The sequence below is a fragment of the Heteronotia binoei genome, chromosome 12 (assembly GCF_032191835.1).
Source record: "Heteronotia binoei isolate CCM8104 ecotype False Entrance Well chromosome 12, APGP_CSIRO_Hbin_v1, whole genome shotgun sequence".
NCBI lineage: Eukaryota > Metazoa > Chordata > Lepidosauria > Squamata > Gekkonidae > Heteronotia > Heteronotia binoei.
The window spans coordinates 42481224-42498600 of record NC_083234.1 but is presented as its reverse complement, the minus strand read 5'-3'; the positions used below and the strand labels follow the sequence as shown (position 1 = coordinate 42498600).

The 17377-nt window shown below is 46.4% G+C and overlaps 1 protein-coding gene across 1 annotated transcript in view; it reads left to right on the top strand.

Moving 5' to 3' along the window:
• PIWIL2 (piwi like RNA-mediated gene silencing 2) overlaps positions 1 to 17377 on the top strand; it is an 88150-nt gene that overhangs the window by 42483 nt on the left and 28290 nt on the right. The window contains exons 20-22 of the mRNA XM_060251320.1: positions 13900 to 14019; positions 15669 to 15757; positions 16323 to 16428. Coding sequence (XP_060107303.1) covers positions 13900 to 14019; positions 15669 to 15757; positions 16323 to 16428 — 315 coding nt within the window. The remainder of the gene's footprint in view (positions 1 to 13899; positions 14020 to 15668; positions 15758 to 16322; positions 16429 to 17377) is intronic.

Here is a 17377-nt window from a genome sequence, read left to right as displayed (position 1 = left end):
TTACAAGCATCGGACCCAGTATGGAGCCCTGCTGTACCCCACTGCTTACCACCCCTCACTGTGAAAATTGTCCATTTATACGCACTATCTGTTTCCTATTAATTAGCCAGTTTTTGATCCACAAGAGGACTTGTCCTTTTACCCTATCACTCTTGAATTTACTTAGGAGCCCTTGATGAGGAACTTTATCAAAAGTTTCTGGGAGTCAAGGTAAACAACATCTATTGAGTGTCCTTTATCCACATGTTTGTGGACATGGTTAGTGAGACAAGATCTTCCCTTACAGAACCCATGCGGAGTCTTCCTCAATAATTTGTTCATTTATGTGCCTATTCTCTCTTTAATAACTGTTTTCACCAGCTTACCTGGTATTGACATCAGACTGACTGGCCTGTAGTTTCCCGGATCTCCTCTGGAACCCTTTTTAAAGATGGAGGCAGATTTCAATGAAAGGTTATGTATATTTGTCAGGAGATCCACAAGTTCATATTCTTTCAGAACTCTTGGATATATGCCATCTGGACCTTGTGAATTATCAGTTTTTAAATTGTCAGTCATGGGACCTTCTCTCTCATCACCTCAGTCTGACTCAGGTCCTTCAACGCCCCCCCCTGAAATCAGCGGGCAAGCACTTCTTATCTTCCACAGTGAAGACAGAGACAAAAACGTTATTTCAGCTTCTCAGCTATTTCCCTGTTGTCCAGTAATCCTGAGAGCCAGTTTGGTGTAGTGGTTAAGTGTGCAGAGTCTTATCTGGGAGATTCCCCACTCTTCCACTTGCACCTTATTTATTTATTATTTATTTATTTTTATTTTATTTCATTCGATTTATATCCCGCCCTACCCCACCAAAGTGGGCTCAGGGCGGCTCACAACACCTGCTGGAATGGCCTTGAGTTAGCCTTAGCTATCTCAGGAGTTGTCCTTGAAAGGGCAGTTGCTGTGAGAGCCCTCTCAGCCCCACCCACCTCACAGAGTGTCTGTTGTGGGGGGAGAAGACAGGAGATTGTAAGCCGCTCTGAGTCTCTGATTCAGGGAGAAGGGCAGGGTATAAATCTGCAGTTCTTCTTTTACCCTTTGGTCATTCAGGGGCCCCATTGCCTCCTTGGCTGGTTTCCTGCTTTGGATATATTTGAAGAAATTTTTATTATTGGTCTTTTAAGTTTTTTTGCAATATGCTGCTCATAGTCCCTTTTTGCCTGCCTGATCACAGACTTGCATTTTATTTGCCACAAACAGTGTTCCCTTTTATTAACCTCACTTGGTCTAGCTTTCCACTGCTTAAAGGAATCCTTCTTACCTTTTACAGCTTCCATTCTTTGTTTGTTAACCACACAGGCCTTTTTCTATACCTATTTGTGCTTTTCCTAACCTGTGGTATATATTTTATCTGAGCTTCTAGCATTGTAGTTTTAAATAGTCTCCAACCTTCCCCAAGGGTTTTGATCCTTTTATCCTTTCCTTTCCTTCTTCACATGCCTCCTCATCTCAGAGAAGTTATCTTTTTAAAAGTTAAAAGTGTTTGTGTTAGTCTTTTAGGGCAACTCCCTATTTATACAAATGTTGAACTCAGTAACATTATGGTCACTGTTCCCAAGCAGATGGTCACTTTTGCATCTATCACCAGGTCTTGGGCATTACTTAGGATCAAGTCCAGGATCACCTCTCCCATGGTAGATTCTGTGACCATCTGCTCTATACCACAGTCATTGAGAGTGCCTAGAAACTTTTTATATATCCCATATATTACTTTTCTAATCCCCCCTCCCCCCGTTACTTGACCCCTGTCGGTGTTGTATACTTAAAATACTAATATTTAAAGGTACCACTAATAAAACAAAAAATTCTATTTTTCTTTCTTTTAAGACTTAACCATTATCAAAAATTGTCCAATGTCCTTTTATTTTCTACTCTTTTTCTATATAACTTCTAAACTTACCTAAAAGTTTCTAAATCATAGTCTCTTAAAATTCTTGTCAATTTGTCCATTTCACTCCATGTTATAACTTTTAAGATCCAGTCCCATTTCTCTGGTATTCTCTCTTGCTTCCACAACTGTGCATACAATGTCCTAGCAGCTGAGAGCAAGTACCAAATTATAGTTCTATCTTCTTTTGGAAATTTTTCCATATATAATCCCAACAGAAAAGTCTCTGCAACTTTCTTGATTTCATATCCCAAGATCATAGATATTTCTTGTTGAATCATAAGAGTGTCTAGAAACTTGATTTGAACATGTATTGACCCAATGAATGTATGGGTAGTTGACAATCACCTATTACAATACAGTTATATTATCTAGCCGCTGTCTTTAATTCTTTCGTCATTTTATAATCATTCTTATATCTTTTGATATGGTGAGTGATAACCAACTCCCAGGGTTAAGCTTCCTTTTGGACCCAGTTTGAGTTCAGTGACACATTTAAGACCAACAAAATTTAATTCTGGGTACAAACTTTTGTGTGCCACTGGTCTCATTTTGTTCTGTTGCTTCAGACCAACATGGCTACCCACCTGAATCCACCTGAAAGATGAGCTCTCCACTGCAATTCCTAGTACGCAGGCTGTACAGTACCCAGAACCACTTTTTTCAGCATGCAGAACCGGTTCTCCACCTGAGGAACAGAAGCAAGCACTGTTAGCTCATTACAGTTTATCTTCTTCCTTGTGTGTTGGGACAAGTAGAATTCTCCCCCCCCCCCACCTTCAATTCTGTTTCCTGATAAACCATCAACTTCACAGGTGGACATTGTGGTGATTCTGGTTTAGTGGCTGGAAATGGTTGCCAGTTCCAGATTGTTTATGTGAAACATGTTCTTTGATAGATCAAAATGGATAGCTGTGTTTGTCTGTAATAGAAAAGAGCAACAGTTCAGTAGCAACTTATAAGACTGGACTCCTGCTCTTTTCTACTGATGCTCTTTGAATGATTATCTATGCAGTCACAACCAGCTCTTCTTCCTATTTGGTGTCTGTTTGTTCTTTCTATTATGGAGGAGAGCCAGCTGTCCAAGGAACTAAATAGGAAGGCCTCAACCTTTCTCTCAAGGCATGCATACAGATTCACTCTCCTCTTGAGAAAGGGGACTGCAGGCACTAATTCCTGGCTAGTGCCTGCTTCTTTGCCAGGTGCAGAACCTAAGTGATTCAAGATATGTCAGCTACAGGGAAGGGTTTTTTACCCATTAAACACTTAGAATAGCTGGCATTTAGCATACTTCTCTGAATAGTTCCTCTGATAAGTGCATAGACAGTGATGACCTAGATCTCAGTGGTGCAGCTTATATTTTTTCAAAAAGGTTTGGTACCTGCTGTCTTCAGTTAAAAGGACCTTGGGTAATAGAACTGAAACAAAACCTCTACCTGAGACTATTGTGAGCTGTTGCTACTTAGCCTAGATGGTACTAAGTTGAATGAAATAGTGGTCTGGGTTGAATGGAACAATGGTCTGACTTGCCATAAAGCAGCTTCAAATGTGCTCTAATGCCCAGTGTCATAGGGACTTTTGAGAGAGCACACTGAACAACTTTAATTACAGGCTTTGGAATGTATGTAAAAATATGAACACCATTTGATCTTCTTCGTGGTCTCTGTGCAGTCCCACATATGGGTTTATCCGCCAGGATCGGGCCCACCTCGGAGAATTCAAAGCAATCCTTAAGCGTTAATTTTGGCGCGCCTTTCCCCTCGTCCCGGGGAGGAGGCATCGTCTGCGCATGCCTAGACGAGGGGGAGGCACCCAACCCACTCAGTTTCTTCTTTACCGCCGTCCGTAAAATACCTACCTCGCTGATCTCCCGCTTTCATTGCAGTCCTTTGGATTTCTACCTTCTCCGTCTCTTCACATCCTTCGCTCCTCTTCATTCTTCATCTGGTATCGTTAAAAAAAAAATAGTCTTTCTCTGTCTTTCGCTTTTTTGTCCTCCTCTCCCCCCCCCCCTCTTTCCAGGCGGATGGAAGGGAAGGAAAAAATAACTTTCAAAAGGTGCGTTCGCTGTGCTGCGAAGATCCCGTCCACTGACGGACATTCCCTTTGCCTTTTCTGCCTCAGCGAGGCACACCGAACAGACTCCTGTGTGCACTGTAGCCAGTTCGGCAAACAGGCGAAGAAAAACCGCGCGGCAAGACTCAAAAGCCATTTGCTAGAGTCATCACTGCTCCCAGTAATGTCGCATGCATCGGGTTCGCAGACCTTTCCGTCTTCCCTGATCCATAAGGGAACGACTCAGCCGGTGGCTTCCGTGGCGTAGGTTCCCAGTAAGCCTAAATCCGGCAAACACCTAAAGAAGTCTGACGAATCCAAGAAGCGGCACCACACCGAATCGACCTCGAGAAACCCCTCGGATCCGAAGTCTCCTAAAAAGTCCAAGTCCAGCCATAAGGTCCTTGACCCGATCTCGACGACCCGACCTCCGACGCCTCATCCGACCACGACCGTTACAACCTCGATTCAGACTACTCCGGCTTCGATATCGACCTCGACCCCTGCCATTACGCCACTCGAAATTGTCCGCATCAGCTCCAGATCACCGTCGGTGCACAAGTCGCTGCCTGATCAGATCCTAAGTACCGAGTCTCCGACTTCAACAAAGAGCCAACACCTTAACATTCTAGATGCACCCTGCTTTCGAGAAGTCCCGAATCTCCGGCAGACAATTACGGCTCCGTCACTGACCAGAGCACCCTCGACTCCGAGAGAACCCCCTCTGCGCCTTCGAGAAAAAAGATCCAGAAGCGGTCACAGAGACTGCTACTACTACTACACCCCTTCGAGGTCGAGGTCACCATCTCCTCGTAGGTACCGAAGATACCAAAGGTCGCCCTCTCCCGGCTTGTACAGACACTGCACCCGTGAGCACTCTCAGTCCCGTGAAGACTCTCGACACCAAGAAAGAGCCTACTATAGGGATCATTCTCGTGAGGGTATCCGCCCTCGCTATCGAGACGCCTCTCCACGTCGTGAGCACCCTTATCACGAGGACTACCAACAGTACCGTGAGGACCACCAACGGTACCATGAATACATCACGCTACCAAAACCATCTTCTCCAGCTGCTTCTACGGCTGTCGAACCCGCTAAACAGTGTATACAACTCCCAGGGCCAGAACAAATTATGAAGACCTCAGAAGTGGATACCCTTGATGATTCAGAAGCAGAGCAATCTATGTCTTCACACTCCTCAGCTTCAGGGCTTCACTCTCCAGCATCAGACATAGCCAAACCGGCTGACCTCTCTCCATCTGAGGGACCTAAGTCTTACTTAGACTTACTATCTAATATGGCTAACTCCCTCAATGTGAAGCTAACGACAGACGTGCCCAGAGTCTCAGACGTGGTCTATGACCTAGGTCATGCAGATCTCCCTGTCGGCTCATCATTTCCTATGCTTCCAGTTCATCTGGAGACATTGAAGGAAGCCTGGGACAAACCAGCCTCTGTACCACCAACGTCTAAGAGGGTTGAGGCACTCTACAAAGTACATGCTCCTGAATCTAAGTTCCTCTTCAACCATCCGGCTCCTAACTCAATGATAGTCCATTCGTCATCTAAATCCAAACAAACCAGACATCCTGTCCCTCCCGAAAGAGAGGGCAAGAAACTTGACACTATTGGGAGAAAGATTTATTCTCTCACCACTGCCACTACAAAGATCCATAACTATATGGCATACTTCTCCGCGTATGCATACAACCTTAACACTCAGCTAAATTCCTTAGTCACAGCTCTTCCCGAGGCTGCACAGAAGCAAGCCACTCACGCTCTGCAAGAACTTTCTAGGGTCAGCAAGCAGCAGATAAACACCACTCGCCATGCAGCCCAATGTTCCTCTAGGACCCTAGCATCGGCTATCGCCCTGCGCAGACACGCTTGGCTCAGGTCTTCTTCTCTGCAGCCAGACATCAAATTTAAAATCGAGGATTTGCCATTTGACGGGCAAGGCCTTTTTAATGCCACAACAGATTATATCCTCACCAATGTAGACGACAGCAGGAAAAGGGCTAAGAGGCTAGGAGTCACCCAGCCACAGTCATCAACTATAAAACAAAGAACCTGGAAGCCAAACTACTATAAACGCTCCAGATCTCCTCGTCAAAATGAACCTTGGAGACGTAAGCCTCCTCAGACAAAACAACGTTTCCAACAGAGGGCACGCCCTCAAACGGCAAAGAAGACAACACCGGCCAACAAACAGTCTCTTTGACTCCCTTGTCCCTCTCCAACAACAACATCGCCCAGACATCAGATTGCAGCCGTTCTACCACAACTGGGAGGCCATAACCTCAGACTCTTGGGTGCTGACAATAATTCAAAATGGATACTCCATAGAGTTCAGTTCGACTCCAAAACACCACAGGTTCATAGCTACCCCCCCGTCCCCCCCTCTGCTCCTAGAAGTAGCAACCTTGCTGGACAAGGGAGCTATAAAACCAGTTCCTCCTCAATATCATCACACCGGATTCTACTCCCACTACTTCCTGGTGCCAAAGAGAGACGGTGGGCTGCGCCCCATACTAGATCTCAGAAAACTCAACCTCCATATCCGTCACAAAAAATTTCAGATGGTTACACTTCAATCCATTCTCCCACTGATTCCAGAACAAGCATGGATGGCATCGATAGATCTACAAGATGCCTACTTTCACCTCACCATCAACCACCATCACAGGAGGTTCCTCAGATTCGCCATAGGAAATCAGCACTATCAATTCCGCGCCCTTCCCTTTGGTCTCTCAACAGCGCCAAGGGTATTTACGAAGTGCATGACAGTGGTAGTAGCAATTCTGAGACAGCAACGTATCTCCATCTACCCGTACATAGACGACTGGCTAGTCGTCGCCCAATCCAAGGAACAGCTCCAGAACGATGTCTCCGCGACCCTCTCCCTCTTGACTACCCTGGGCCTCCAGGTCAACACCACAAAATCCAATCTGACCCCTACTCAATCCATACAGTTCATAGAGGCATGCCTCTCAACTGTTGCATGCAAAGCATATCTGCCAGCAGACAGAGTACAACACATCAAATCTCTGGCCAAAGAGATAATTGCACATTGCTCTCAAACAGCTCTCACCTTTCAAAGGATGCTAGGACTAATGGCTGCCACTACCTCCGTCCTTCTATTTGCCAAGCTTCACATCCGCCCTCTTCAGCTGTGGTTTGTACGGACATTTCGTCCCCAACGTCAACACCAACTTACTGTACTTACCATCCCAGCTCATATCATCCCTTCTCTGAAATGGTGGACTATAGACCATCACCTCCTGAAGGGAATGTCTTTCACTCAGACCCCTCCCTCGGTGATTGTCACTACCGATGCCTCCAAGTGGGGATGGGGAGCCCACTTAGGAAGACTCACCGTACAAGGCCAGTGGACAGATTACGAAAGATCTCTCCACATAAATTGCCTAGAATTACTAGCAGTCCACAGGGCGTTGCGATCCTTCCTTCCGTCCCTTCACAACAGACATATCCAGGTCACATCAGACAACATAGCCACTGTCTTCTACATAAATCGGCAGGGAGGCACGGCCTCCACCAGATTGTGCAATCGAGCTTTAGCCCTATGGCACTGGAGCATTGCCCATGGCATTTTCCTATCTGCAGTGCATCTACCCGGAGTCCAGAACATTCAGGCGGACGCTCTGAGTCGGCACTCTATCAACGACCACGAGTGGACCATCAACAGTCGTTATCTTCACCCTCTGTTTAAGAGATTTGGTACACCGGAGATGAATGCATTTGCAGCACCAGACAATGCACAATGTCCCCACTTCTACATGCGCGGCCCTTCATCTCCACTGTCGGCAGGGGATGCCTTCCTACAAACCTGGAGCGGACCAATGCACTACATATTTCCGCCAATACCACTCATCACGAGAGTATTGCAGAAAATTATGACAGACAATGCCAACTGCATCCTAGTGACCCCATGGTGGCCCCGCCAACCCTGGTTCACCACTCTCCTTCTACTATCGAACGGCGTATTCCACCGATTCCCTCAAGCCCAGGACCTACTCTCCCAACAGGGTGGCAAGGTCCTACATCACAACCCTGCTCTCCTCCGCCTTACAGCATGTCACTATTATGTGTAAACAGACAGCTTATAGCATGTGCTGCAAAACAGAAAGTAGATCTGAGAGGCTTAGATGATCTACCTGACAGCAGGTGGCTGGCTGCCAGAAGTCTTACATCAGCCAGTAGAGTCAGCATGACACAGCAAGTTGCTGATTGGCTGTCCCATGTATAAATGTACAGAGCAACAGTGGTGATTGTGGGTTAAAGGAGTTGGAGTGCAGCGGAGCATATTGTCAGGAGAGTGAGTTGGTGTAAATAAATGTATATAGTGGTTTTACAGCTACTGTGTACAGCCTTCATTCTTGCGTCGCTAAGCATCACCCTCTGGGTCTCTCTGCGCGCATCGACAGGGTTATGGGCCCAGCACGCGTCCGCTGCGCCTAGAACCTAGGAGTGGGAGACCTGAGAGAGAGGTGGTAGAGGAAGGACGCTGACGTGCTCCAGAGGCTGCCTAGGAGGTGAGACCAGCAGTGGCTGAGAGGAGTCTGAGCAGGATGGCTACAGCAGCAGCTACAGTGCTGGTGGATAAGCTCACCACTACCAACTACAACACCTGGTCGCTGAGGTTAGAGCATTTCCTGAAGAAAGAGGGGCTTTGGGACTGTGTGTCAGCTCCTCCAGCTAATCCCACAGCGGCAGAGGCCGTTCAGGATCAAAAAGCTCTAGCCACCATCATCCTAAGTGTTGCAGACGACCAGCTGGTGCAAGTCCGTGGGCACCAGAAAGCAAAGGAGGCTTGGGAAGCTCTCAAGGCTGTGTATGTGCAAAAGTCAGCCGGCACGCTGATATCCCTATGGAGGAGGCTCTACAGGAAACGTATGCTGGCCGGGGAGTCGATGAGGGACCACCTCGACGGTATGTCTAATTGTTTCCAAGACCTTGAAGCAAGAGGGAAGGCCGTGGCTGACGAAGATAAGGTGTACATCTTATTGAGCTCTCTGGACGAGAGATATGACACGCTGGTGTTAGCATTTGAAGGGCAGGATGCTGACAAGCTAACTTTGCCTTATGTGACCGGCAAACTCCTGGCTGAAGAGCAGAGGCAGCTGGAAAGCAAGAGAGAGCAGACTCGAGCCAAGGAAAAAGAGAAGCCGAGGTCTGTCGGGGCTGGTTCCAGCTGGCGAGCCGAGGAGGAGGAAAAAGCCTTACAGGTGCGGAGGAGGCGCTGCTATCTGTGTAAACAGCTCGGACATCTACAAAGATTTTGTCCTCAGCAGCAGCAGTGGAAGAGCCCGCAGCAGTCTTCAAGGACTCCCCAGGTGACTCTAGTAAGAACTGGTCCGGGACTGCAGAGTCTGCCTTGGGTTGTAGATTCTGGGGCTACTCAGATATTCTGCTGCTGTGAAGAAGAGCTTCAAGACTGCAAGCCAGCTGAGCAGAAGACTGTCAGCTTAGCTGATGGGAGACAAGCTAGTGTGCTTTGCCAAGGCACGGTCTATTTTCCTGGACTTAAACACAGGTTTGAAAATGTATTATGTGTGCCCGAGCTAGAAACTAACTTGTTAAGTGTCTCTGTTCTGGCAAGAGCTGGGTTTACCGTAGTATTTGATAAGCAGGGCTGTGCAATTTTGAAAAAAGGTAAACAGCTGGCTAAAGGCACTCTAAAATCCAATGTGTATGAGCTCATGCAAAATGTGGGAAAAGCTCATACTGTGTGGAATAGGCAGCCACACAACAAGTGCATTCACAGGCTGCATAGAAGGCTGGGGCACGCCAGCTACAATACAATAAACAAAACTCTAGAAATACTAGAGGGAGTGAAGGTTGACAAGTGCAATGCCTTTTTAGATTGCAATGTATGTAAAGAATCCAAATCAAGGGCAGTTCCATCGGCCAGAAAGAGTGTGCGTGTGTCGGAGAGACCACTCCAGTTAATACATGCCGACCTGGTGGGGCCGTATGCACCCAGTGTTTCTAAAAATAGGTTTGGCTTAATTTTGGTTGATGACCACAGCAGGTTTGCGTGGGTATATGCCATTAAACACAAAAGTGATGTCTGTGCCACCTTCAAGTACTGGGCAAAGAGAGTGCAAAAACAGCTAAATGCAAAGATTGCCTCAATTCAGACTGACCAGGGGGGTGAGTTCCTGAATAAAGAGTTTGCCAACTATTTGAGGCAAGAAGGCATAGAGCACAGGGTGGCCAATGTTTCCTCTCCATGGGAAAATGGGATTGTGGAATGGAGAGGTGGAGTACTCCAAGGTATTTGCCATGCTTTGTTGCAAGATAGTGGTCTAAGGCAGGCATACTGGGGGGAAGCCTTAAAGGTGTCCTGTTATATTTCCAACCGTTTGTGGACAGAGGCTATAGACGATATACCCTACAGGGTCCTGTATGGGAGAAAGCCATCTCTAGATCACCTCAGAATATTTGGTTCAAAGGCTTGGGTGAACATCCCTCTGGATAAGAGAAGAAAGGGAGGTCCCAAAGCCAGAAAGCTTGTGTTTATAGGGTACCAAAATGGCATGAAGTCCTGGAGGTTTGTGGACAATAATGATTTGATTAGGCTGAGTAGGTCTGCCTCGTTTTGCAAAGATGAAAACTGGTCAAAGATTCATGCCAATGAAATGCCTGAGGAAAACAAACTGCAACTGTCTTTAAGAAGTGAGGAGGGGCAAAAGCCAGAAAGCTCACTGAAGCAGGAGAGAGACAGTGTGAGCAGTTTAGCAGGCAGCAGTGCACAGCAGGAGACATCTGAGGCTGTAAAAAGGGAGCCGGTCAGAGTCTCTGCAAGGGAAAACAAGGGTGTGCCGCCAAAAAGATATGGTTTTGACACTGATGTGAATTATCTGGGCAAGGGAAAGAGTTTGCCAAATGAAAGCCAAAAGGCTGTGTAAGTGCACCAGAGGTACATGTGGATACTTCCTTCACTGTGGAAGAAGGAGGATATACTTATGTATATGATGACCATCCTAAAACATATCCCAGTGTGTTGGAACTGTTGAATGAGATGTCTCTTGGAGAGAAAGGAGACACCTGAGCAAAGCCTGGAAGGAAAAGCTGTAAGCAATAACTGAATTAAAAGGTTGCAATGTGCAAATGTAAAGTGCTGGCAAAAGGAATGCTGTAAAATAAAACAAACTTACTGTTTGAAAACGTAACTAAACTATGTGACTAGTGTAAAACTGGACTGAGATGTAACAATTTCTAAAAAACTGCAAATGTTATGCAATGTGTGAAAAAAACCTAAAATCTGTAACAAGTCTGTAAGCAAATGTGATTTGAAATGTATGTGCACCTTTACACCACAAGATACGGTACTGTGTGTTAAGAACAAGTCTGGGAAACAAGCCAGCAAAAAGATAAGGCAAGTACTCAGTCTGGGCAGAGAGCCAACTGAGGAGATATGGTCAGTCTGGGCAGAGTGCCAACTGATAACAATGTGCTTGCAGGTTAATTGGCAAGCGGAGAAAAATGTGTGTGTGTTCAGGAAGAATGGAAGTAACTGAACTGTAACAGTAACTCAACTGTAATGTATATATGGAAAGCTATGTAATCAATATATTGATGAAGGAATAATCAATATGTATAAGCAATGTTGTAATGGATGGATGTCAGCGCCGCTATAACCTGAGGAGGGGTGTCACTATTATGTGTAAACAGACAGCTTATAGCATGTGCTGCAAAACAGAAAGTAGATCTGAGAGGCTTAGATGATCTACCTGACAGCAGGTGGCTGGCTGCCAGAAGTCTTACATCAGCCAGCAGAGTCAGCATGACACAGCAAGTTGCTGATTGGCTGTCCCATGTATAAATGTACAGAGCAACAGTGGTGATTGTGGGTTAAAGGAATTGGAGTGCAGCGGAGCATATTGTCAGTCAGGAGAGTGAGTTGGTGTAAATAAATGTATATAGTGGTTTTACAGCTACTGTGTACAGCCTTCATTCTTGCGTCGCTAAGCATCACCCTCTGGGTCTCTCTACGCGCATCGACACAGCATGGAGAATCAATTCATGACCTTCCCACCGGAGGTCCGACACATCTTGCTCAATTCCAGAAAACCTGCTACTAGGAAATCATATTCCTTCAAATGGAAACGTTTTTCTGAATACGCTAATCAACATAGATTCAAACCCGAATCAGCCAATATTAACCAAATTCTGACTTACACTCTAACTCTCTCCAACGCTGGACTGTCCTACTCTTCTCTGAAGGTCCATCTAGCAGCTATCTCTGCGTTCCACCCACGTATTGAGGGCTCCACTGTATTTTCACACTTTGCCACCAAGGCCTTCTTGAAGGGGGATCCTTCACCTCCATCCTCCAATCTGCAAAATCCACCCTGCTTGGAGCCTGTCACTGGTTCTCAGTCAGTTAATGAAGTCACCCTTTGAGCCCATGGCCTCCATTCCTTTACATCTTCTAACCTGGAAAACGGCCCTACTAGTAGCCCTTACTACCGGCAGACAAGCCAGTGACATCTGCGCTTTCAGAGCAGACCCTCCGTACACAGTTTTCCACCACAACAAGGTAGTACTGCGCCCTGACCCCGCATTCCTACCTAAGGTGGTTTCACCTTTCACCTAGGAAAGCCTTCTGTCTTGCCAGCGTTTTTTCAACACCCTACAGATACGGGACAACGCACCCTGCATAACTTAGATGCACAAAGAGCCCTGGCTTTCTACATGGAAAGAACTAAGCAGTTCCGTAAGGACAATAGACTCTTTGTGACTTATGCAACCCACAATCAGGGTGCCAGAATCTCTACCCAGAGATTCTTGAAGTGGATTGTAACCACTATTGCACTATGCAGGAGAGCCAGTTTGGTGTAGTGGTTAAGTGTGCGGACTCTTATCTGGGAGAACCGGGTTTAATTCCCCACTCCTCCACTTGCACCTGCTGGACTGGCCTTGGGGCAGCCATAGCCCTGGCAGAAGTTGTCCTTGAAAGGGCAGCTGCTGTGAGAGCCCTCTCCAGCCCCACCCACCTCACAGGGTGTCTGTTGTGGGGTAGGAAGGTAAAGGAGATTGTGAGCCGCTCTGAGACTCTTCGGAGTGGAGGGCGGGATATAAATCCAATATCTTCTTCTTATGCTATGAACTGGCAAAGCAGCCCATACCTGAGCACTTGCGAGCTCACTCTACTAGAGCCGTCGCAACCTCAACAGCCTTCTGCAAGGGCATTCCGATGGAGGACATCTGCGCTGCTGCGGTTTGGTCGTCCCACCCACATTCGCCTCGCACTACGCTCTGGACGTCCGTGCCCGGCGTGATACGTCCTTTGGACAGGCTGTGCTGCAATTGATCTTCGACTGATGCCTTCTGCTACCTATTTGTGAGTACAAATTTATTCTCTTGAATAACTAACAGTGCTTCCATTTACAGATCCAGCACCCGCCTCCTGACAAATAGCTTGCCAGTCACCCATATGTGGGACTGCACAGAGACCACGAAGAAGATGGACAGGTTTCTTACCTGTAACTGATGATCTTCGAGTGGTCATCTGTGCAGTCACACATACCCACCCAGCCTTCCCCGCTGCTGGATCATATCAATGCATTTACTATACCTCTACGGCGGCGAGAAGAAACTGAGTGGGTTGGGCGCCTCCCCCTCGTCTAGGCATGCGCAGACGCTGCCTCCACCCCGGGACGAGGGGAAAGGCGCGCCAAAATTAACGCTTAAGGATTGCTTTGAATTCTCCGAGGTGGGCCCGATCCTGGCGGATAAACCCATATGTGTGACTGCACAGATGACCACTCGAAGATCATCAGTTACAGGTAAGAAACCTGTCCTTCCTATCTTATAGGTCTACTAAAATTTAATCAGTATGCAAATGAGGCGATGGAGGGATTGTTAAAGATATTTTACTTTCACTGCAGGTTATTAATGCTCGAACCATCACAACCCAGCCTAACAAACTGAGGAGCATAGCACAGAAGGTTCTGCTACAGATCAATTGTAAGCTGGGAGGAGAACTCTGGAGTGTAGACATCCCTTTGGTAAGTCACCAAATACTGAGAAAAGTAGGGAAGGAACGATTCAAGAAGCTTTCCCCATAAAAGTTGATGCACTTGAACATGCAAAATAGTTCCCCATTCCCCCCATTGTATATTTCTCACACATTGTAGGCCATATGAATAGCTGTATCACTGAAAATGATCCTTCTCTGAATAATATCCCCATTTCATGAAAAATGGCATAAAGTGTTGCTATGGCAATAGTGCTGTAAAAAGGTGTGCACCTTTTGGAAAAGGCTTTCTCTCCTTAACTTAAAACATGATCAAAGGCTCATCAAAGGCTCCTTAGAAAGCTTGAGAATCATGGAGTAAAAGGACAGGTCCTCTTGTGGATCAAAAACTGGCTGAGTAATAGGAAGCAGAGAGTGAATATAAATGGGCAGTCTTCGCAGTGGAGGACGGTAAGCAGTGGGGTGCCGCAGGGCTCGGTACTGGGTCCCATGCTCTTTAACTTGTTCATAAATGATTTAGAGTTGGGAGTGAGCAGTGAAGTGGCCAAGTTTGCGGATGACACTAAATTGTTCAGGGTGGTGAGAACCAGAGAGGATTGTGAGGAACTCCAAAGGGATCTGTTGAGGCTGGGTGAGTGGGCGTCAACGTGGCAGATGCGGTTCAATGTGGCCAAGTGCAAAGTAATGCACATTGGGGCTAAGAATCCCAGCTACAAATACAAGTTGATGGGGTGTGAACTGGCAGAGACTGACCAAGAGAGAGATCTTGGGGTCATGATAGATAACTCACTGAAAATGTCAAGACAGTGTGCGTTTGCAATAAAAAAGGCCAACGCCATGCTGGGAATTATTAGGAAGGGAATTGAAAACAAATCAGCCAGTATCATAATGCCCCTGTATAAATCGATGGTGCGGTCTCATTTGGAGTACTGTGTGCAGTTCTGGTCGCCGCACCTCAAAAAGGATATTATAGCATTAGAGAAGGTGCAGAGAAGGGCAACTAGAATGATTAAAGGGCTGGAGCACTTTCCCTATGAAGAAAGGTTGAAACGCTTGGGGCTCTTTAGCTTTAGCTTTAGCTTGGAGAAACGTCGACTGCGGGGTGACATGATAGAGGTTTACAAGATAATGCATGGAATGGAGAAAGTAGAGAAAGAAGTTCTTTTCTCCCTTTCTCACAATACAAGAACTCGTGGGCATTCGATGAAATTGCTGAGCAGACAGGTTAAAACGGATAAAAGGAAGTACTTCTTCACCCAAAGGGTGATTAACATGTGGAATTCACTGCCACAGGAGGTGGTGGCGGCCACAAGTATAGCCACCTTCAAGAGGGGTTTAGATAAAAATATGGAGCACAGGTCCATCAGTGGCTATTAGCCACAGTGTATGTGTGTATATAACATTTTTTGCCACTGTGTGACACAGAGTGTTGGACTGGATGGGCCGTTGGCCTGATCCAACATGGCTTCTCTTATGTTCTTATGTTCTTATGATATAGGGACAACTAATTATTTATGCAGGTAGCAGCATTTCTTCTACAGGCATCCTGTAATAAGATGCAGATGATACAAAGTTTTTACAACTTAAGTATTCTGATTGCTATGTTTTCTCCTGGTCAAAGTTGAACTGTGCTTGAGAATAATAATTACTTTATTACAACCAGTTTTTTCCGCTCTCCAGAAACAATTGATGGTGATTGGAATGGATGTGTATCATGACCCTAGCAGAGGGAAGCGCTCTGTGGTTGGTTTTGTAGCAAGCATCAATCAGTAAGTGTGTTCTGTTTCAGAAAATCACAAGTGTTTTTTTTTTAAATTATCTGTTATTGGAGGAATGATTTCTGGAATGTTTTGCACCTTCCATCTACCTTCAGAGGCAGTGCCAAAAAAAAAAAAGTTAAGCACTGCCCCATTTACAGTTTAGCTGCTCATAGGTGTGTGTTGCATGAGACAAGAGGACAGTTGCATAAGGAATGTTCTTGTTGGTCCCCTTTGAAATGGAGGAAGGACAACTCTTGAGGGAAGAAGAGTATAAATGGGATAGTCTGTCATGAAGATTATTCCAGAGAAGTTCCTTCCCTGCTTTTCTCAGTAAAGTTTTACAGCTTTTTGCAGTACAAGATGAGTCATTTTGTAAACCACTGTCACCTGAAGGTGGGATGTAAATAACATATCAAATTATTGCTGGAACATCATGCTCCTAAAAATTAAGGGTAAATTAGATTTTCTGAGAAATTGCCAAGTTTCAATATTACAGCTTGAATAAATTTTGACCTAGGAGACTTTGCAATGGAATTAGCATAGCTAACATTTATCCTTTTCTTTTTGCTACCAGCACTTTGACAAGGTGGTACTCAAGAGTTGTATTCCAGATGCCTCATCAAGAAATTATAGATAGCCTGAAAGTCTGTCTGGTGGCTGCCTTGCAGAAGTTCCATGAGGTGAGGAAACACAAATGATTCTTCTGGGACTAGAGCTTACAGAGAGGTGTGTGATCCACCTTGTAACTTCCTATCCTATATTGAAGAGGCAAATTAACCTCTTTTCACAGTCCTCTATGAGTCCTCTGGAAAAGCAGTTCTTAACCACATATCTATTGTAAATAGTGAGGAAAAATAATATGAGTGTTATTTAAAAATTTGGGGAGGCATGGATCTTCTTCGTGGTCTCTGTGCATCACACCAATGGGAGAGGCGCCGGCTCCGACCCTGATCGGTAAACTTCAAAAACTGCGGATTTCCGCCTCTCCGCCCCCGCGCGCATGCGCAAACTCCCCCCCCCCCCTTGCGCATGCTCGCTGGGACGGGAGCGGACATCCCGCCAGTTTTCTTCTGACCGCCGCGTTGATCGGTTGATCTTTTCGCTACGGTCGGTGAACTTCATTGGACTTTGTCTAAAATCGTTTTTTCTTAGTGTTAGCTGTAGTTAGTTGTTAGTTTAGTTAGTTAGATAGTGTTAGTTACAGCCAGTTCGGAGCGTGGGGTGAGTTTCCCGCCCTTCGGGGCGCCTTCCCCCGCGCTCTCGGGCCTTCCACCCGCTTTTTCCTAGCCCTCGCATGGAAAAGCGGTGGGGTTTCTTCCGTCGCTGTTCGGAGTGCGGAAGCAAAATCGCGCCACCGGACGGCCATTCCCTGTGTCTGTTGTGCCTGGGAGAACAGCACAAGCCGGACTCGTGTGCCCACTGCGCCAAGTTCTCTAAACAGACAAAGAAGAACAGGGCGGCGCGACTAGCGGCAGCGCTTATGGAGAAGGCACTATCACCACGTGCGCTCTCCGCCGATCAAGGGCAGCCTTCGGCTGAACTGTCGACGCCGAAATCGGTCGACGCCGAAAAAGGGCCCCCCGATGCCTACCGCCCCCGCAAATGCTCGGGTTCGGCGGCCGCATCCGA